At 42.8% G+C, this 23,223-nt stretch overlaps 1 protein-coding gene across 1 annotated transcript; it reads right to left on the minus strand.

Annotated features, from left to right (window-relative positions):
- Positions 1-319: 319 nt before the first annotated feature.
- On the minus strand, positions 320-18,050 carry hsd17b10 (hydroxysteroid (17-beta) dehydrogenase 10). The gene is made up of 7 exons (XM_020477627.2): positions 17,856-18,050; positions 15,037-15,201; positions 13,790-13,954; positions 9,370-9,498; positions 6,570-6,678; positions 2,262-2,302; positions 320-795 (listed from the first exon to the last, which is right to left on the minus strand). Exons 1-7 carry the CDS (start codon positions 17,877-17,879, stop codon positions 646-648), a joined length of 783 nt encoding a protein of 260 aa, XP_020333216.2. The 5' UTR covers positions 17,880-18,050; the 3' UTR covers positions 320-645.
- Positions 18,051-23,223: the final 5,173 nt, after the last annotated feature.

Here is a 23,223-nt window from a genome sequence, read left to right on the forward strand (position 1 = left end):
TACATCTATCATCCTAATGGAGGAGACGATTACATCTATCATCCTAATGGAGGAGATGATTACATCTATCATCCTAGTGGAGGAGACGATTACATCTATCATCCTAATGGAGTAGATTACATCTATCATCCTAATGGAGTAGATTACATCTATCATCCTAATGGAGTAGATTACATCTATCATCCTAATGTGCTGCCCTGATGTGCTGCCCTGATGTGTTCTCTACAACATTCTATTGTTGCAGTGGCATCATTTCAGCTGAACCTGTTGGAAAAACTTACCATGTTCGTATTGTTGAGGAGAAAGTGTGATAGACAGCAGAGGATGAGGTTTTTTATTAGTTACAAAACCACAGAGAGCATAGCGGAGTACTGTAGTGCTGTGGATATGAACAACAGAAACACACAAACATTCATTTGAGCTACAGTAGGGGTACATGTGTTACAGTTTCACATTCCATTTTGTGTCCAAATGTCCCGTGTGGCTCAGTGGGTGGAGCAAGGCACTGGCAACGCCAGGGTTGTGGGCTCGATTCCCACGGGGGACCAGTACCAATGAATGTATGCACTCACTAAGTGGCTCTGGATAAGAGCATCTGCTAAATGACTGAAATGGAACTGTACTCCCCACTAGACCCTCCCCCCATCAGGGCTGCATGCGGATGGCTCCGTCCAGCCTGATGACCTCTCCGTTGATCATGGGGTTCTCAGCCAGTGATGTCACCAGGTGAGCAAACTCTGCAGGGTCTCCCAGGCGGGACGGGAAGGGCACCTGACGGGCCAGGAACGACTGCACCTGGGGAGGGAGAGAGAGAGGTGTGGGGGGGTTATTATAGAGAGGTGTATATAGAGAGGTGGGGGGTTAGTATAGAGAGAGGTGTGGGGGTATTATTAGAGAGAGAGAGAGGTGGGGGGTTAGTATAGAAAGAGGGGTGGGGGGTTAGTATAGAGAGAGGTGTGGGGGTATTATTAGAGAGAGAGAGAGAGGTGGGGGGTTAGTATAGAAAGAGGGGTGGGGGGTTAGTATAGAGAGAGGTGTGGGGGTATTATTAGAGAGAGAGAGGTGGGGGGTTAGTATAGAGAGAGGTGTGGGGGTATTATTAGAGAGAGAGAGAGGTGGGGGGTTAGTATAGAAAGAGGGGTGGGGGGTTAGTATAGAGAGAGGGGTGGGGGGGGTTATTATAGAGAGAGGTGTGGGGGGGTAGTATAGAGAGAGGTGTGGGGGGGTAGTATAGAGAGAGGTGTGGGGGGGTAGTATAGAGAGAGGTGTGGGGGGGTAGTATAGAGAGAGGTGTGAGGGGGGTAGTAGAGAGAGGTGTGGGGGGGGTAGTAGAGAGAGAGGTGTGGGGGGGTAGTATAGAGAGAGGTGTGGGGGGGTAGTATAGAGAGAGGGGTGGGGGGGTAGTATAGAGAGAGGGGTGGGGGGGTAGTATAGAGAGAGGGGTGGGGGGGGTTATTATAGAGAGAGGAGTGGGGGGGTAGTATAGAGAGAGGGGTGGGGGGTAGTATAGAGAGAGGGGTGGGGGGGTAGTATAGAGAGAGGGGTGGGGGGGTTATTATAGAGAGAGGGGTGGGGGGGTTATTATAGAGAGAGGGGTGGGGGGGTTATTATAGAGAGAGGGGTGGGGGGGTTATTATAGAGAGAGGGGTGGGGGGGTTATTATAGAGAGAGGTGGGGGGGGTTATTATAGAGAGAGAGGTGGGGGGGTTATTATAGAGAGACAGGGGTTGGGGGGTTAGTATAGAGAGAGGTGTGGGGGGGTTAGTATAGAGAGAGAGGTGTGGGGGGGGGGGGGTTATTATAGAGAGGGGTGGGGGGGTAGTATAGTGAGAGAGTTGTATATAGAGAGAGAGGTGGGGGGGTTATTATAGAGAGAGGGGTGGGGGGGTTATTATAGAGAGAGGGGTGGGGGGTTATTATAGAGAGAGAGGTGGGGGGGTTATTATAGAGAGAGGTGGGGGGGTTATTATAGAGAGAGGTGGGGGGGTTATTATAGAGAGACAGGGGTTGGGGGGTTATTATAGAGAGAGGTGGGGGGGTTATTATAGAGAGAGGTGGGGGGTTATTATAGAGAGAGAGGTGTGGGGGGGTTAGTATAGAGAGAGAGGTGTGGGGGGGTTAGTATAGAGAGAGGTGGGGGGGTTAGTATAGAGAGAGGTGGGGGGGTAGTATAGTGAGAAAGTTGTATACAGAGAGAGAGGTGGGGGGGTAGTATAGTGAGAGAGTTGTATACAGAGAGAGAGGTGGGGGGGTTAGTATACCTTCTCAGGTAGACCTGCCAGGAGAGGAGTAGCAAACAGACCTGGGGAAGGAAGGAAGGAGGGCTCATGTTAATGTCTCTGATTAAATACTAATAAAGCTTGTTTCAAGTTCATCAATATGTGACCAATAGCATCTGATCAATATGTGACCAATAGCATCTGATCAATATGTGACCAATAGCATCTGATCAATATGTGACCAATAGCATCTGATCAATATGTGACCAATAGCATCTGATCAATATGTGACCAATAGCATCTGATCAATATGTGACCAATAGCATCTGATCAATATGTATGTGACCAATAGCATCTGATCAATATGTATGTGACCAATAGCATCTGATCAATATGTATGTGACCAATAGCATCTGATCAATATGTATGTGACCAATAGCATCTGATCAATATGTATGTGACCAATAGCATCTGATCAATATGTATGTGACCAATAGCATCTGATCAATATGTATGTGACCAATAGCATCTGATCAATATGTATGTGACCAATAGCATCTGCTGAATATGTGACCAATAGCATCTGCTGAATATGTGACCAATAGCATCTGCTGAATATGTGACCAATAGCATCTGCTGAATATGTGACCAATAGCATCTGCTGAATATGTGACCAATAGCATCTGATGAATATGTGACCAATAGCATCTGATGAATATGTGACCAATAGCATCTGATCAATATGTGACAAATACCATCTGCTGAATATGTGACAAATACCATCTGCGGAATACGAATACGCGCCCAATACCATCTGCTGAATACGAATACGTGCCCAATACCTGACCAATGCCATCTGCTGAATACGCGCCCAATACCATCTGCTGAATACGAATACGCGCCCAATGCCATCTGCTGAATGTGACATTTACCATCTGCTGAATACACGACCAATAGCATCTGATCAATACGCGACCAATAGCATCTGATCAATATGCGACCAATAGCATCTGATCAATATGCGACCAATAGCATCTGATCAATATGCGAAACCAATACCACCCGCTGGATCCGTGACCAATACCATCTGATCAATACGTATGTGACCAATACCATCTGATCAATACGTATGTGACCAATACCATCTGATCAATACGTATGTGACCAATACCATCTGATCAATACGTATGTGACCAATACCATCTGATCAATACGTATGTGACCAATACCATCTGATCAATACGTATGTGACCAATACCATCTGATCAATACGTATGTGACCAATACCATCTGATCAATACGTATGTGACCAATACCATCTGATCAATACGTATGTGACCAATACCATCTGATCAATACGTATGTGACCAATACCATCTGATCAATACGTATGTGACCAATACCATCTGATCAATACGTATGTGACCAATACCATCTGATCAATACGTATGTGACCAATACCATCTGATCAATACGTATGTGACCAATACCATCTGATCAATACGTATGTGACCAATACCATCTGATCAATACGTATGTGACCAATACCATCTGATCAATACGTATGTGACCAATACCATCTGATCAATACGTATGTGACCAATACCATCTGATCAATACGTATGTGACCAATACCATCTGATCAATACGTATGTGACCAATACCATCTGATCAATACGTATGTGACCAATACCATCTGATCAATACGTATGTGACCAATACCATCTGATCAATACGTATGTGACCAATACCATCTGATCAATACGTATGTGACCAATACCATCTGATCAATACGTATGTGACCAATACCATCTGATCAATACGTATGTGACCAATACCATCTGATCAATACGTATGTGACCAATACCATCTGATCAATACGTATGTGACCAATACCATCTGATCAATACGTATGTGACCAATACCATCTGATCAATACGTATGTGACCAATACCATCTGATCAATACGTATGTGACCAATACCATCTGATCAATACGTATGTGACCAATACCATCTGATCAATACGTATGTGACCAATACCATCTGATCAATACGTATGTGACCAATACCATCTGATCAATACGTATGTGACCAATACCATCTGATCAATACGTATGTGACCAATACCATCTGATCAATACGTATGTGACCAATACCATCTGATCAATACGTGACCAATACCATCTGATCAATACGTATGTGACCAATACCATCTGATCAATACTCTCTTGGTCACTCTCTTCTCTGTATACATCAATGAGGTCGCTCTTGCTGCTGGTGAGTCCCTGATCCACCTCTACGCAGACGACACCATTCTGTATACTTCCGGCCCTTCTCTGGACACTGTGTTAACAACCCTCCAGGCAAGCTTCAATGCCATACAACTCTCCTTCCGTGGCCTCCAATTGCTCTTAAATACAAGTAAAACTAAATGCATGCTCTTCAACCGATCGCTACCTGCACCTACCCGCCTGTCCAACATCACTACTTTGGACGGCTCTGACTTAGAATACGTGGACAACTACAAATACTTAGGTGTCTGGTTAGATTGTAAACTCTCCTTCCAGACCCATATCAAACATCTCCAATCCAAAGTTAAATCTAGAATTGGCTTCCTATTTCGCAACAAAGCATCCTTCACTCATGCTGCCAAACATACCCTTGTAAAACTGACCATCCTACCAATCCTCGACTTTGGCGATGTCATTTACAAAATAGCCTCCAATACCCTACTCAACAAATTGGATGCAGTCTATCACAGTGCAATCCGTTTTATCACCAAAGCCCCATATACTACCCACCATTGCGACCTGTACGCTCTCGTTGGCTGGCCCTCGCTTCATACTCGTCGCCAAACCCACTGGCTCCATGTCATCTACAAGACCCTGCTAGGTAAAGTCCCCCCTTATCTCAGCTCGCTGGTCACCATAGCATCTCCCACCTGTAGCACACGCTCCAGCAGGTATATCTCTCTAGTCACCCCCAAAACCAATTCTTTCTTTGGCCGCCTCTCCTTCCAGTTCTCTGCTGCCAATGACTGGAACGAACTACAAAAATCTCTGAAACTGGAAACACTTATCTCCCTCACTAGCTTTAAGCACCAACTGTCAGAGCAGCTCACAGATTACTGCACCTGTACATAGCCCACCTATAATTTAGCCCAAACAACTACCTCTTTCCCAACTGTATTTAATTTTAATTAATTTATTTATTTTGCTCCTTTGCACCCCATTATTTTTTTATTTCTACTTTGCACATTCTTCCATTGCAAAACTACCATTCCAGTATTTTACTTGCTATATTGTATTTACTTTGCCATCTTGGCCTTTTTTGCCTTTACCTCCCTTCTCACCTCATTTGCTCACATTGTATATAGACTTGTTTATACTGCATTATTGACTGTATGTTTGTTTTTACTCCATGTGTAACTCTGTGTCGTTTTATCTGTCGAACTGCTTTGCTTTATCTTGGCCAGGTCGCAATTGTAAATGAGAACTTGTTCTCAACTTGCCTACCTGGTTAAATAAAGGTAAAATAAATAAAATAAATAAATCAATACGTATGTGACCAATACCATCTGATCAATACGTATGTGACCAATACTATCTGATCAATACGTATGTGACCAATACCATCTGATCAATACGTATGTGACCAATACCATCTGATCAATACGTATGTGACCAATACCATCTGATCAATACGTATGTGACCAATACCATCTGATCAATATGTATGTGACCAATACCATCTGATCAATATGTATGTGACCAATACCATCTGATCAATATGTATGTGACCAATACCATCTGATCAATATGTATGTGACCAATACCATCTGATCAATATGTATGTGACCAATACCATCTGATCAATATGTATGTGACCAATACCATCTGATCAATATGTATGTGACCAATACCATCTGATCAATATGTATGTGACCAATACCATCTGATCAATATGTATGTGACCAATACCATCTGATCAATATGTATGTGACCAATACCATCTGATCAATATGTATGTGACCAATACCATCTGATCAATATGTATGTGACCAATACCATCTGATCAATATGTATGTGACCAATACCATCTGATCAATATGTATGTGACCAATACCATCTGATCAATATGTATGTGACCAATACCATCTGATCAATATGTATGTGACCAATAGCATCTGATCAATATGTATGTGACCAATAGCATCTGATCAATATGTATGTGACCAATACCATCTGATCAATATGTATGTGACCAATACCAAATTGAATTGATTTATATACAGTGTGTGTCTGTATACAGTGTGTGTCTGTATACAGTGTCTGTGTGTGTGTACTGACCGGGTGCTATAGTAACCACTCTGATGCCCATGGGTGCCAGGTCTCTAGCGATGGGTAGAGTCATTCCTACGATACCTCCTTTAGACGCAGAGTACGCTGCCTGGCCCACCTAGAGAGACAGAGAGAGAGAGAGAGGGAAGCTTTCATCAAATCAGATTTTATTTGTCAAGTGCTCCGAACACAACCTTTACAGTGAAATGCTCCCTTAACACTTATTTTTCTTAAAACTGCATTGTTGGTTAAGTATAATATATATTTTTAAAAGTTAACATAATTAAAGAGCAGCAGTAAAACAACAATAGTGAGGCTATATACAGGGTGTTACGGTACAGAGTCAATGTGGAGGCTATATACAGGGTTTTACGGTACAGAGTCAATGTGGAGACTATATACAGGGTTTTACGGTACAGAGTCAATGTGGAGACTATATACAGGGTGTTACGGTACAGAGTCAATGTGGAGGCTATATACAGGAAGTACCGGTACAGAGTCAATGTGGAGGCTATATACAGGGTTTTACGGTACAGAGTCAATGTGGAGACTATATACAGGGTTTTACGGTACAGAGTCAATGTGGAGGCTATATACAGGGTTTTACGGTACAGAGTCAATGTGGAGGCTATATATAGGGTTTTACGGTACAGAGTCAATGTGGAGACTATATACAGGGTTTTACGGTACAGAGTCAATGTGGAGACTATATACAGGGTTTTACGGTACAGAGTCAATGTGGAGACTATATACAGGGGGTACCGGAACAGAGTCAATGTGGAGACTATATACAGGGGGTACCGGAACAGAGTCAATGTGGAGACTATATACAGGGGGTACCGGTACAGAGTCAATGTGGAGACTATATACAGGGGGTACCAGTACAGAGTCAATGTGGAGGCTATATAGAGGGGGTACCAGTACAGAGTCAATGTGCGGGGTCACCGGTTAGTCGAGGTAATATGAACATGTAGGTAGAGTTATCAAAGTGACTATGCATAGATAATAACAGCAGCGGGCGTAAAGGGGGAGGGGGGGGGGCAATTCAGGAGTCTTATGGCTTTGGGGTATAATCTCTTTAGAAGCCTCTTGGACCTAGACTTGGTGCTCTGGTACCACTTGCTGTGCAGTAACAGAGAGAACAGTTTATGACTAGGGTGGCTGGAGTCTGACCCACCGGGTCTGACACATTTTTGGGCCTTCCTCTGACACTGCCTGGTATAGAGGTTCTGGATGGCAGGAAGCTTGGCCCCAGTGTACTGGGCCGTACGCACTACACTCTGTAGTGCCTTGTGGTCGGAAGCCGAGCAGTTGCCACATACCAGGCAGTGATGCAACAAGTCAGGATGCTCTCGATGGTGCAGCTGCAGAACTTTTTGAGGATCTGAGTACCAATGCCAAATCTAGTCAGTCTCCTGAGGGGGTATAGGCTTTGTCGTGCCCTCTTCATGACTGTCTTGGTGTGTTTGGACCATGACAGTTTGTTGGTGACGTGGACATCGAGGAACTTGAAGCTCTCAACCTGCTCCACTACATCCCCGTTGATGAGAATGGGGGCATGCTCGGTCCTCCATTTTCTGTAGTCCACAGTCATCTCCATTGTCTTGATCACGTTAAGGGAGAGGTTGATATCCTGGCACCACACGGCCATGTCTCTGACCTCCTCCCTATAGGCTGTCTCGTCGTTGGGGTATTGTGTCACTGTTGGTGATCAGGCCTACCACTGTTGTGTCGTCAGCAAACTTAATGGTGTTGGAGTCGTGCCTGGCCACACAGTCGTGGGTGAACAGGGAGTACAGGATGGGACTAAGCAAGCACCCCTGAGGGGCCCCCGTGTTGAGGATCAGCGTGGCGGATGTGTTGTTACCTACCCTTACCACCTGGGGATGGCCCGTCAGGAAGTCCAGGATCCAGTTGCAGAGGGAGGTGTTTAGTCCCAGGGTCCTTAGCTTGGTGATGAGCTTTGAGGGCACTATGGTGTTGAACACTGAGCTGTAGTCAATGAACAGCATTCTCACATAGGTGTTCCTTTTGTCCAGGTCTGAAAGGGCAGTGTGGAGTGCAATAGAGATGGCATCATCTGAGGATCTGTTGGTGCAGTATGCAAATTGGTGTGGGTCTAGGGATTCTGGGATGATGGTGTTGATGTGAGCCATGACCAGCCTTTCAAATAATTTCATGACTACAGAGTGCTACATGTCGGTAATCATTTAGGCAGGTTACCTTGGTGTTCTTGGGCACAGGGACTATGTTGGTATTTCAGACTCGGACAGGGAGAGGTTGAAAATGTCAGTGAAGACACTTGCCAGTTGTTCAGCACATGGTCGCAGTGCAGGTCATGGTAATCCGTCTGGCCCTGCGGCCTTCTGACTGTTGACATGTTTAAAGATCTTACATTGGCTGCGGAGAGCATGATCACAGTCGTCTGGAACAGCTGGTGCTCTCATGCATGTTTCAGTGTTACTTGCCTCGAAGCGAGCATAGAAGTTATTTAGCTCGTCTGGTAGGCTTGTGTCACTGGGCAGCTCTCGGCTCTGCTTCCCTTTGTAGTCTGTAATAGTATGCAAGCCCTGCCACATCCGACGAGCGTCGGAGCCGGTGAAGTATGATTCAATCTTAGTGTCAGTGATTGTTAGCAGGTGTGTGTGTGTGGGTGTACCTGTCCGTCATAGGCCACAGGTGTGTGTGTGTGTACCTGTCCGTCATAGGTCACAGGTGTGTGTGTGTACCTGTCCGTCATAGGTCACAGGTGTGTGTGTGTGTACCTGTCCATCATAGGTCACAGGTGTGCGTGTGTGTGTGTGTGTACCTGTCCATCATAGGCCGCTACACTTGCTGTGTTGATGATACAGCCTCTGTGTCCGTCTGCGTCTGGTTCGTTCTTCCCCATCTCACCAACAGCCAATCGGATCACATTAAACGTCCCTGCAATGTTCACCTACACACAAAGTTTTAAAGTATGTGAAATGGGTTATGCTTTTAAAATCTCTAACGCTTTGTTCACACTGTAGGACATATTGCTCACTCCAGGTGTGTGCACTGGCCAATCAGTGAGTTTTACATCCAGACAGATTGAATAGCTGGACTAGGAGTTGTTCCTGGATCTGGCCCCTCTCTAAAGCCCTGTTCACACTGCAGGCCTTAAAGATCAAATCAGTTTTGTTTTTTAAATTCGTTTTGGAATACTGACTGCCCAAACAACAAGTCAAATGTATAAAGGTTCAGAAATGTTGTGAAACAGCAGTTACAAATAGAAATCAAACTGGATGGACATCAGAAATAGAGGAAGGACATAAAAACAAACTAAATGTAACTATTGTAAAATAGATTGTGTCTGTAAAATGTGTATAAACTGAAGGTAGAAGCCTAAGTGTTTATTAGTTTACTCCAATTGGGGGAAGGGTGGTCGGGCTTGGGGGAATAATAAAGGGATATTCTTTAAAAAGTATGTATATCTATATATAGGTGTGTATGTATGTCTATATAGGTGTGTGTATGTATATCTATATAGGTGTGTATATCTATATAGGTGTGTATATCTATATAGGTGTGTATGTATATCTATATAGGTATGTATATCTATATAGGTGTGTGTATGTATATCTATATAGGTGTGTGTATGTATATCTATATAGGTATGTGTATGTATATCTATATAGGTATGTGTATGTATATCAATATAGGTATGTGTATGTATAGCTATATAGGTGTGTATATCTATATAGGTGTGTATATCTATATAGGTGTGTGTATGTATATCTATATAGGTGTGTATATCTATATAGGTGTGTATATCTATATAGGTGTGTATATCTATATAGGTGTGTATATCTATATAGGTGTGTATATCTATATAGGTGTGTATATCTATATAGGTGTGTGTATGTATATCTATATAGGTATGTATATCTATATAGGTGTGTATATCTATATAGGTGTGTGTATGTATATCTATATAGGTGTGTGTATGTATATCTATATAGGTATGTGTATATCTATATAGGTGTGTATGTATATCTATATAGGTGTGTGTATGTATATCTATATAGGTATGTATATCTATATAGGTGTGTATATCTATATAGGTGTGTATATCTATATAGGTGTGTGTATGTATATCTATATAGGTGTGTGTATGTATATCTATATAGGTGTGTATATCTATATAGGTGTGTATATCTATATAGGTGTGTATATCTATATAGGTGTGTATATCTATATAGGTGTGTGTATCTATATAGGTGTGTGTATGTATATCTATATAGGTGTGTATATCTATATAGGTGTGTGTATGTATATCTATATAGGTGTGTATATCTATATAGGTGTGTATATCTATATAGGTGTGTATGTATATCTATATAGGTATGTATATCTATATAGGTGTGTATGTATATCTATATAGGTATGTATATCTATATAGGTGTGTGTATGTATATCTATATAGGTGTGTGTATGTATATCTATATAGGTATGTATATCTATATAGGTGTGTGTGTGTATATCTATATAGGTGTGTATATCTATATAGGTGTGTGTATGTATATATGTGTACATGTATATTGATATATATATTTACCCCAAAAATATATGGGGGATTGTAAATTATGCAGACAATTACATTGATGGAAGCAACAATTTGCCATATTAAGCTGATCCACCCCTTGGATGAAAAAACCAACAAGTTACAAGTGACCAAATCAGATGGTGTGTTTTCAGACAGCAGTCATTAGTTGACATGGTTACGCTAGTTGTCATAGTAATGGCAGGTGTGTGAGCAGTGGCGTAGGCTGATTGGTTGTTGTGCTCATATTTCCTGTCACTCAGAAGTTATGTATCAAGATAAGGTGACAATGACTGTCATGGATGCTTCTCAGTTGCTTTGAATGTTCAAAATCAGTGTCAGGACACTTTTAAAGCCTCAAAGGATAAGATGATTAAACTTTCAGTCCTTTTTGGCTAGCCACAGCAGTCAACTAGCTAGCTAGGTAGCTTACTAGCACATTCACTCATTTGTTTGTAAACAATTAACAAGCTAGTTAGCCAGCACATCCTCCTGTCAAACTGTCAGAGTAGCTAGCAAACAATTAACAAGCTAGTTAGCCAGCACATCCTCCTGTCAAACTGTCAGAGTAGCTAGCAAACAATTAACAAGCTAGTTAGCTAGCACATCCTCCTGTCCAACTGTCAACAGAGTAGCTAGCAAACAACAATTAACAAGCTAGTTAACTAGCACATCCTCCTGTCAAACTGTCAACAGAGTAACTAGCAAACAACAACAATTAACAAGCTAGTTAACTAGCACATCCTCCTGTCCAACTGTCAACAGAGTAACTAGCAAACAACAACAATTAACAAGCTAGTTAACTAGCACATCCTCTTGTCAAACTGTCAACAAAGTAGCTAGCAAACAACAATTAACAAGCTAGTTAACTAGCACATCCTCCTGTCAAACTGTCAACAGAGTAGCTAGCAAACAACAACAATTAACAAGCTAGTTAACTAGCACATCCTCTTGTCAAACTGTCAACAAAGTAGCTAGCAAACAACAACAATTAACAAGCTAGTTAACTAGCACATCCTCCTGTCCAACTGTCAACAGAGTAACTAGCAAACAACAACAATTAACAAGCTAGTTAACTAGCACATCCTCTTGTCAAACTGTCAACAAAGTAGCTAGCAAACAACAATTAACAAGCTAGTTAACTAGCACATCCTCCTGTCAAACTGTCAACAGAGTAGCTAGCAAACAACAACAATTAACAAGCTAGTTAACTAGCACATCCTCCTGTCAAACTGTCAACAAAGTAGCTAGCAAACAACAATTAACAAGCTAGTTAACTAGCACATCCTCCTGTCAAACTGTCAACAAAGTAGCTAGCAAACAACAATTAACAAGCTAGTTAACTAGCACATCCTCCTGTCAAACTGTCAACAAAGTAGCTAGCAAACAACAACAATTAACAAGCTAGTTAACTAGCACATCCTCCTGTCAAACTGTCAACAAAGTAGCTAGCAAACAACAACAATTAACAAGCTAGTTAACTAGCACATCCTCTTGTCAAACTGTCAACAGAGTAACTAGCAAACAACAACAATTAACAAGCTAGTTAACTAGCACATCCTCCTGTCCAACTGTCAACAAAGTAGCTAGCAAACAACAATTAACAAGCTAGTTAACTAGCACATCCTCCTGTCAAACTGTCAACAGAGTAACTAGCAAACAACAATTAACAAGCTAGTTAACTAGCACATCCTCCTGTCAAACTGTCAACAAAGTAGCTAGCAAACAACAACAATTAACAAGCTAGTTAACTAGCACATCCTCCTGTCAAACTGTCAACAGAGTAACTAGCAAACAACAATTAACAAGCTAGTTAACTAGCACATCCTCCTGTCAAACTGTCAACAAAGTAGCTAGCAAACAACAACAATTAACAAGCTAGTTAACTAGCACATCCTCCTGTCCAACTGTCAACAAAGTAGCTAGCAAACAACAAAATATGCAAAATAGTCTAAAAACCACTTGAGGGCAAATAAATCAGATTTAACAGTTCAGACAAGTTGCATGGCCAGGAATCAGATTTGGCTTGAAATATCTGATTCCATGTGCTTTTGGGCTGGTCAGACTGCAGGAAAAATAACAGATTAGAATCAGATGTGGGAAAATTGTGATTTGAGTCACTTCAAAACTGCCAATGTGAACAAGGCTTTAGATGTTAAGTCCCCTATTTGGAGGGCTGTGAGCAGTTCCGATTGACATTTGTGTACAAAGCGCTCTGTGACCATCGTAGGGTCCCATGTCTTATAATACCTAAAAGCCCCATCTCACCGCTGGCAAGAAGAGGCAGGTTTCAGACCCTACATTTGCATAGGGATGTCACATTTTCTAGCCTATCCAGACGAAATGAACAATTTCCTGTGCCTAAAACTCACAGCTCCGCCTAAAATAGCACACAGAGGAAGTCCCTGCAGCAAAGTTCCAACATCTAGTGGAAAGCCTTCCCAGAAGAGTGGAGGCTGTTGTAGCAGCAATGTTCCTACATCTAGTGGAAAGCCTTCCCAGAAGAGTGGAGGCTGTTATAGCAGCAAAGGGGAGGACCGACTACATATTAATGCTCATGATTCTGGAATGAGATGTTTGACGAGCAGGTGTCTACATACTGTTGGTAATGTAGAGTATACTACAGTCTGACAGTAGGTTCAGTAAGCAGCAGACTATGTCTTACAGTGATAACTCTAGTGAAGTCTTCTAGACTGTGGGGAACATCCTTTTTGAAGTTATAAGTCTTGACGGCAACGGCGATGCCAGCACAGTTCACCGCCAGGTCCAGCTTCCCAAACCGCTGCCGGGCCAGCTCCACCGCAGAACGCACATCTGCCTCCGACGTTACCTAGACAACCAGGACACAGAGGGGCAGGGTTTAGATGTTTCCCAAACTGGCCTGAGCAAAGTACTCCTGAACAAGGAGTAGGGGTCACAGAGGGTAGGGGTCACAGAGTACAGTGCAGGGGTCAGCCTCAATGTAGTGTTCAATGAAGACCTAAAATGCATGAGAGTTTTTACATGAGTAAGGGCTTGACATGAATGAATGTGTTTAACTTGATCTGTAGCACCATGGGCCAAATAGGTGACTGTAGATTGTATTGTGTTGAAATAGGTGACTGTAGATTGTATTGTGTTGAAATAGGTGACTGTAGATTGTATTGTGTTGAAATAGGTGACTGTAGATTGTATTGTATGACACAAGAAACCACTTTACAAAATACAATTCATGATTATTACCATACAGAGAATTAGACAATGTAAGCTACCCGTCTAACTACTCGCTTAATGGCATATTTAAGCCTGTTTCAAAACACAACACCGCCCCTTTAATTAAGACATCATATGTTTAGCTGACTGACTTTTCAGAGACAGCTTGAAACCTCCACATTTTGTGCTCTTGTAGGAAGCAGTAGGCTAACTTCCCATTACTGACCTATACTTATCTACAGTATAATTGGGCTAACAACTCGCTAACTAGTAAAGAAAATCAACAAATGTGCACAGGAGCGGCTCTGACCGGATCACTCATGGGTGATTGACAGACTGCTCGCGGGCTACTGCAGCCAATAGAATTCTACTCCTTTGCGCTTTTCCTAAAACAAAATCAGACTCAATCCTGTAAAGTTAGATGTGTTTTGGTTTGTTGCATTGAAAAGAGGCTGATATAATGTTGTTCCTAGGCCGTCATTGAAAAAAAGTATTTGTTCTTAACTGACTTGCCTAGTTAAATAAAGGTCAAATGTTAAAGAAATAATAATTCCGTCACATAAAAAACCCCACATTGATCTATGTAGTGCAAACTAACGGGGTGAACTCCGCTTAGTTGAATCTCCTGCGTCTCGGCGTGGCGTTTCTTCTGCATGGCAGTCCTGGAGGAGGTGCGCAGCTTAGAGGGAATATTGGTTAGGGGTGAAAGGTCAGACTCACGTCAGCGGGGGCAAAGGTGCAGCGTTCTCCGAGGCTGGCTGCCAGGGTGTGTCCGTCTGAAGAGGGAAGGTCCAGAATCACAGCACATGCCCCCTGCTGCACCAACCTCTCCACGGTAGCCCGGCCCAGCCCTGAAGCACCGCCTGTCACCAGGCCAACCATACCCTGGGGGTGACATGGTTTAGGTCAGGGGGACCGAGAGGCAGGGATGCAGACACACACACACACACACACACACACACACACACACACACACACACACACACTAGGGTGTCCAATCAAAAACCCATTTTGACCAATGGGTACAATGTTATATTGGGTAGATAATTCTCAAAGAAAACCAATGGTTAAAACGTCATGTGTATCATAATCTGTTAACAGTTATTGGAGTTTTTACTGTGCCCTTGTAGGATGACCAGCATTACGGTGACTAAATATATTAGAATTGATATCTACATGGATGTGAACAACACCCTAACCAAGACCAGGTGGAGAACTCACATTACACTGGTTTTAAGGTCTCTGCACTGTCTGTCAGTTTTACAATTCATTTTAACATTTATAAAATAAATCCAAGTTTGTGCACCTCAATACATGTTAGACATACTGTTAAGTTATGTATCCAGTAGGTCCCTCAGGTCCTCTAGCCTTTTAACTATCCCAAAGCCCAGGACCAAGAGGCATGGAGAGACAGCCTTTTAACTATCCCAAAGCCAAGGACCAAGAGGCATGGAGAGACAGCCTTTTAACTATCCCAAAGTCTAGGACCAAGAGGCATGGAGAGACAGCCTTTTAACTATCCCAAAGCCAAGGACCAAGAGGCATGGAGAGACAGCATTTTAACTATCCCAAAGTCTAGGACCAAGAGGCATGGAGAGACAGCCTTTTAACTATCCCAAAGCCAAGGACCAAGAGGCATGGAGAGGCAGCCTTTATAGTTACAGCCTCTCCCCCCCCAAGCCATCAGACTACTGAACAGCCTCTCCCCCCCAAGCCATCAGACTACTGAACAGCTTCTACCCCCAAGCCATCAGACTGCTGAACAGCTTCTCCCACCAAGCCATCAGACTGCTGAACAGCTTCTACCCCCAAGCCATCAGACTGCTGAACAGCTTCTCCCCCATGACACTCCAACACACACATACGTTGACACTACTCTGTTTATAATGTCACTTTACCCCTACCTACATGTACATATTACCTCCACTACCAACACATCCTAATAATATATGCACAAACTCTTCCGAACTGTTTAAGCTGGGAAGCATGTGGACATTTTTCATGTAGACTAGCCTACCCCCACTGTAGCCTATCTGAGAGCTGTTGGCTAGAGCGCTGGTGGCAAGACCATAAGGTACTGCTTCATGTGATGCATTGTTGTCACTACCTTCTTGCCCTTTGTGCTGTTGTCTCTACCTTCTTGCCCTTTGTGCTGTTGTCTGTGCCCAATAATGTTTGTACCATGTTTTGTGCTGCTACCATGTTGTGCTGCTAACATGTTGTTGTCATGTTGTGCTGCTAACATGTTGTTGTCATGTTGTGCTGCTAACATGTTGTTGTCATGTTGTGCTGCTACCATGTTGTTGTCATGTTGTGCTGCTACCATGTTGTTGTCATGTTGTGCTGCTACCATGTTGTCATGTTGTGTGGTCATGTTGCTGCCATGTGTTGCCGTCTTAGGTCATGCTCTGTTGCCGTCTTAGGTCATGCTCTGTTGCCGTCTTAGGTCATGCTCTGTTGCCGTCTTAGGTCATGCTCTGTTGCCGTCTTAGGTCATGCTCTGTTGCCGTCTTAGGTCATGCTCTGTTGCCGTCTTAGGTCATGCTCTGTTGCCGTCTTAGGTCATGCTCTGTTGCCGTCTTAGGTCATGCTCTGTTGCCGTCTTAGGTCATGCTCTGTTGCCGTCTTAGGTCATGCTCTGTTGCCGTCTTAGGTCATGCTCTGTTGCCGTCTTAGGTCATGCTCTGTTGCCGTCTTAGGTCATGCTCTGTTGCCGTCTTAGGTCATGCTCTGTTGCCGTCTTAGGTCAGGCTCTGTTGCCGTCTTAGGTCAGGCTCTGTTGCCGTCTTAGGTCATGCTCTGTTGCCGTCTTAGGTCATGCTCTGTTGCCGTCTTAGGTCATGCTCTGTTGCCGTCTTAGGTCATGCTCTGTTGCCGTCTTAGGTCATGCTCTGTTGCCGTCTTTGGTCATGCTGTGTAGCCGTCTTTGGTCATGCTGTGTTGCCGTCTTAGGTAGCTTGACATGATGTGGGTGGCTCACAATTGGCCCCGCGTCGTCAGGGTTTGGCCCGGAGTAGGTCTCATTGTAAATAAGAATTTGTTCTTAACAACTGACTTACCTAGTTAAATAAAAGGTAAAATAAATAAATAGCATAATTTAAACGAAAAAGTACACTGTGCGCACTACGTCATCACGCACTGAAGTCCGTTTGAAAAAGCCCATATTTCATTTATGTTGATTCTAGAACATTCGCATGAAAATCTGTCGCCAATTGGATGGAAGCCCGACTGATAGCCTTCCATAACTGGCTCGCTTTGCAGCGCAAAACATGCAACCCTAACCTGCACCAAATAACCTTTAAACGGAGTAGGACAGTACGTCAATGTGTCAACTAAGGCGACAACAATTGAGGGAAGGTGCACACTGGCATTAGCTAGCAACACAAAATAAACTTGACAGTGAGTCCAACTGACAAACTACAGTATTCTCCTCAATTCTAGAGCTAAACCCCAGCTAACATATACCGCCTGATGTGACAGAAATTGAAAACACCAAAGAACCGTAACTAACAAGCTCTCTGCCATAGATATCTACTAACCTTGATACTTCTAATGTTCGCCATGTCTGCGAGCTCTGCTCAACCGGACGCCGTTATCACCGTGTCGTGAGCAGCAATAGTGTATTGGGTGGTTCACCTTCAAAATAAAAGTCACCCTTTGACACTGTACAATAGACTGACTGGAAAGGTGATTTCCCAAAGTCAAACACTTTCCATCGATGTCTCGCCAGCAACGCAAAAACTACTGCCGGGTCACGGAATTTCGGCCATATTCTAAATAAAAGTCCCCCACGTAATAATAGAAAAATGTCAATAGTCTGTATTTATTAATGATCTAAGGGTGTTTTCACACGTGGTCCCTTTCATATAATTCTTGAGAACTCAGTGAGGTAGACTGAATTTTTTGTAGTGTGAACACTCCAGAGGAACTCAGACCCTCAAAAGAGTCTGAGGGAGCCTGAAGCAAACCGAACTGAGACCATCTCGAGAGGTTGTCTGGGATCAGTTCGCTTGAATTCCACAGTTGACATTTTCCACATTTTGTCACCTTACAGCCTTATTCTAAAATTTATAAAATTGTTTTTCCGTCATCAATCTACACACAATACAAATCAAATCAAATCAAATGTTATTTGTCACATACACATGGTTAGCAGATGTTAATGCGAGTGTAGCGAAATGCTTGTGCCTCTAGTTCCGACAATGCAGTAATAACCAACAAGTAATCTAGCTAACAATTCCAAAACTACTACCTTATAGACACAAGTGTAAGGGGATAAAGAATATGTACATAAAGATATATGAGTGAGTGATGGTACAGAGCGGCATAGGCAAGATACAGTAGATGGCATCGAGTGCAGTATATACATATGAGATGAGTATGTAAACAAAGTGGCATAGTTAAAGTGGCTAGTGATACATGTATTACATAAAGATGCAGTAGATTATATAGAGTACAGTATATACGTATACATATGAGATGAATAATGTAGGGTATGTAAACATTATATTAGGTAGCATTGTTTAAAGTGGCTAGTGATATATTTTACATCATTTCCCATCAATTCCCATTATTAAAGTGGCTGGAGTTGAGTCAGTGTGTTGGCAGCAGCCACTCAATGTTAGTGGTGGCTGTTTAACAGTCTGATGGCCTTGAGATAGAAGCTGTTTTTCAGTCTCTCGGGCCCAGCTTTGATGCACCTGTACTGACCTCACCTTCTGGATGATAGCGGGGTGAACAGGCAGTGGCTCGGGTGGTTGTTGTCCTTGATGATCTTTATGGCCTTCCTGTGACATCGGGTGGTGTAGGTGACAAAGAAAAAATTGGTTTTGAGACATTTTTGCATATTTATAAAAAATACAAAACAGAAATATCACATTTACATACAGTACCAGTCAATAGTTTGGACACACCTCCCCATTCCAGGGTTTTCTTTATTGTTACTATTTTCTACATTGTATTTTATATTTGAGATTTTTCTACGTAGCCATCCTTTGCCTTGATGACAGCTTTGCACACTCTTGGCATACTCTCAACCAGCTTCATCAGGTAGTCACCTGGAATGCATTTATATTAACAGGTGTGCCTAGTTTCCATCTTCCTGCATTTGAGTCAAGCAGTTGTGCTATGACAAGGTAGGGGTGGTATACAGAAGATAGCCCTATTTAGTAAAAGACCAAGTCCATATTATGGTAAGAACAGCTCAAATAAGCAAAGAGAAACGACAGCCCATCATTACTTTAAGACATGAGGGTCAGTCAATCCGGAAAATTTCAAGTGCAGTCACAAAACACCATCAAGCGCTATGATGAAGCTGGCTCTCATGAGGACCACCACAGGAAAGGAAGACCCAGAGTTACTTCTGCTGCAGAGGATAAGTTAATTAATGTTACACGCCTCAGAAATTGCAGCCCAAATATATGCTTCACAGAGTTCAGGTAAAAGACACATCTCAACATCAACTGTTCAGAGGAGACTGCGTGAATCAGGCCTTCATGGTTGAATTGCTGCAAAGAAACCACCACTAAAGGACAGCAATAATAAGAAGAGACTTACTTGGGCAAAGAAACACGACCAGTGGACATTCAACCGGTGAAAATCTGTCCTTTGATCCGATGGGTCCAAAATTGAGATTTTTGGTTCCAACCACCTTGTCTTTGTGAGACGCAGAGTAGGTGAACGGATGATCTCCGCATGTGTGGTTCCCACCGTGAATGTAACGGCTGTTGGAAGGAGATCAGGACCCCTCCCTCTGTTCTGGTACAGATCTACTACACCAGTCCTCTCAGGATCCCTCCCTCTGTTCTGGTACAGATCTACTACACCAGTCCTCTCAGGATCCCTCCCTCTGTTCTGGAACAGATCTACTAGTCACACCAGTCCTCTCAGGATCCCTCTCCCTTGACCCATCTTCCTCTACTTTCTTCACTACCTCAGCATAGGTCAACTTCTGCACTACTCTAACCCTGGAAACCTCAACCTGCCTCTCTCACATGGGGCATTTCTGATCCCCAGCCACATGGGCACCCCTACAGTTAACACATACCACTACTACACAATGCTACACATTCCTTTGTCTCATTCCCTTCTGCACACTTCTCACGCCTAGGAACCTCCCACCTACACACTGCTGCCACATAGGAACATCTAGGAACCTCCCTCCTACACACTGCTGTCACATAGGAACCTCCCTCCTACACACTGCTGCCACATAGGAACATCTAGGAACCTCCCTCCTACACACTGCTGCCACTTGGGAACATCTAGGAACCTCCCTCCTACATACTGCTGCCACATAGGAACATCTAGGAACCTCCCTCCTACACACTGCTGCTACATAGGAACATCTAGGAACCTCCCTCCTACACACTGCTGCCACATAGGAACATCTAGGAACCTCCCTCCTACACACTGCTGCCACATGCCCATAAGCTTGACACCTGTAACAACGTAATGTATTCGACACAAAAGTTTGTACAGATTAACTCCTATATCCTAACATCACTTTGTCGGGAAAAGACTCAACATCACAGAACAGACGACTCTTTTGTTTCACAACTCAACCACCCTGTCTGAGTCACACCAAACAACAAGCATCACAAGCACTGAGAATCTTCCCGTTCAGTTGGTCGACTTTCACATTTACCTCTATCCTAGTAATCACTCCTTTCAGTGGAGCCCTTTCCTTGAGAGTAAAACAATTCACATCTCTTGCCCCCATTCGTTTAACACAGAGCGCCTTCTCCCTCTAACCAGCAGAAACACAAAGAATTATCACAAGACCACTTCTGGTTACCCTCACCGATTCCACAGCACCCAACTCTGTTTTCACCCATCCTGAACCCACAAATGGATCAGCCAAGAGACAGGGGTCCACTTTTTCCAAAAACGTCACTCCTACTAACGTAGAATCATCTTTAACCTGACCCTCGGTGTAAGCCTCAGGCTCCGAGAACTTCACCACACCTACCACCTCAGATACTTCACCCTCCTTCACTTCCATTCCTCCTCCTGTATTCATCTCCTTCTGCTTACATTTTCTACCACTTTAACAAACCATCTCCCTTTGTTCACAATTTTTAATCAACTCAAGTTCACCCTCTTCCTCCCTCTCTTAGACCTCCTCTTCCTCTCCTTTTCCCTCCATTCCTCCTCTGTATTCCAAGTATACATCTCCTTACTATAATGCTGCACTTCTCCTGACATACATCTGGTTCTTACCTTCTCAAGGGATGCCATTTAACCGGTTGTGTAAATCTCTGTACAGTCAGCACAAACCTCTGGGGATGTAGTGATCGATGGTCTGAAAGCTGTGGTTTATCAGACCATATACCACAGGTATGACAAAACATAACTTTTTACTGCTCTAATTACATTGGTAACCAGTTTATAATAGCGATAAGGCACCCCGGGTGTTTATGGTGTATGGCCAATATACCACGGCTAACCGCTATATCCAGGCCCTCTGCGTTTTGTTGTGCTTAAGAACAGCCCTTAGCCGTGGTATATTGGCATTATTGCTTAATCATAGCAGTCAAACGAGTTAAACCGACATCCACTGATGGATGCCGAGTATAATAAGGGCAGATGATCTTTTCTAATGCCACAAATTCAAATGACTTTATTATGTCGTCATAGCTTGCAATAATGATTATTTTGAGGAAACCACAATGAAGCCATCAGATTGTTAAACCACCACCACTAGCACAGAGAGGCGGCTGACTACCTACAGACTAGATATCATTGGCCACTTTAATAAATGGAACACTAGTCACTTTAATTATGCCACTTTAAGAATCTTTACATATCTGGCATGACTCACCTCATATGTACAGTAGTACTGTATACTGTATCCTTCACTATCTATTCTTTACTATCTATTGCATCTTAGCCGCTCTGTCACTGCTCATCCACATATTTTATACTTATATATTCTCATCCCATTTCTTTACTAGATTGTGTGTATTAGGTTTTGTTATGGAATTTGTTAGATATTAGGTTTTGTTGTGGAATTCTTAGATATTACCTGTTAGATACCGCTGCACTGTCGGATCTAGAAGCATAAGCATTTCGCTACACTCGCAATAACATCTGTTTACCATGTGTATGTGACCAATACAATTTGATTTTCAGGCCTTTTGGGTGGGTTTTGAGTGGTCATTGGGCAATTTCTTTATTTGACCTGGCAACCCTAGTGTCATAAGCATACTACCCACACTAACCGTTCTGTTTGTGACAGGAATAGAGTATATAGTATGCTTTTTGGTCATAGTATGGATATTGTTAGTATGGCAAAATTTCCCGGATATCGTACTAAATTCGCCAAAATATGAAGTATACAGGCAGAGGACACTAATTCCGTACTTTAAGGTCCAAAATGCAATTCTTCGGGAAATTACCGTGGCTTCACATCGTTTTAAGATTTGAAGAAAATTGAGGAAAATATGCAAAGTCCAACGATAGCGGATACAAATTCATTGCTTTAAATAATTATCACAAATGTTAACACAGTGTTGAGCAATGTAATAAAGTAATTACTTTTCAAATAAGTTACCTTACATGTTATATTGGCTGATAATTTGTTAGCTTCGCTGGCCTTACGAACCACATAGCATATCATTACAGCAGTATGTACCGGTATGTTAGTTCCGCTGTCCTTATGAACCACATAGCATATCATTACAGCAGTATGTACCGGTATGTTAGCTCGTTACCTACGTTAGTTGGCTATTTATATGTAAAACTTGCCATCTGTAGGCTATCTAACTAACTTCCCAAAGTCCATTGACTTGATTATTCCCGTCATTTTTAACTAAATGGTATAGGTGTGCGTTCTCAATGGACATTCGGGTGCTTTTGTAAACTCTCTCTGGCTATCTATTCCGATTTCAGAGCACTGAGCGCAGA

This window comes from Oncorhynchus kisutch, linkage group LG24, assembly GCF_002021735.2.
Source record: "Oncorhynchus kisutch isolate 150728-3 linkage group LG24, Okis_V2, whole genome shotgun sequence".
Classification (NCBI taxonomy): Eukaryota; Metazoa; Chordata; class Actinopteri; order Salmoniformes; family Salmonidae; genus Oncorhynchus; species Oncorhynchus kisutch.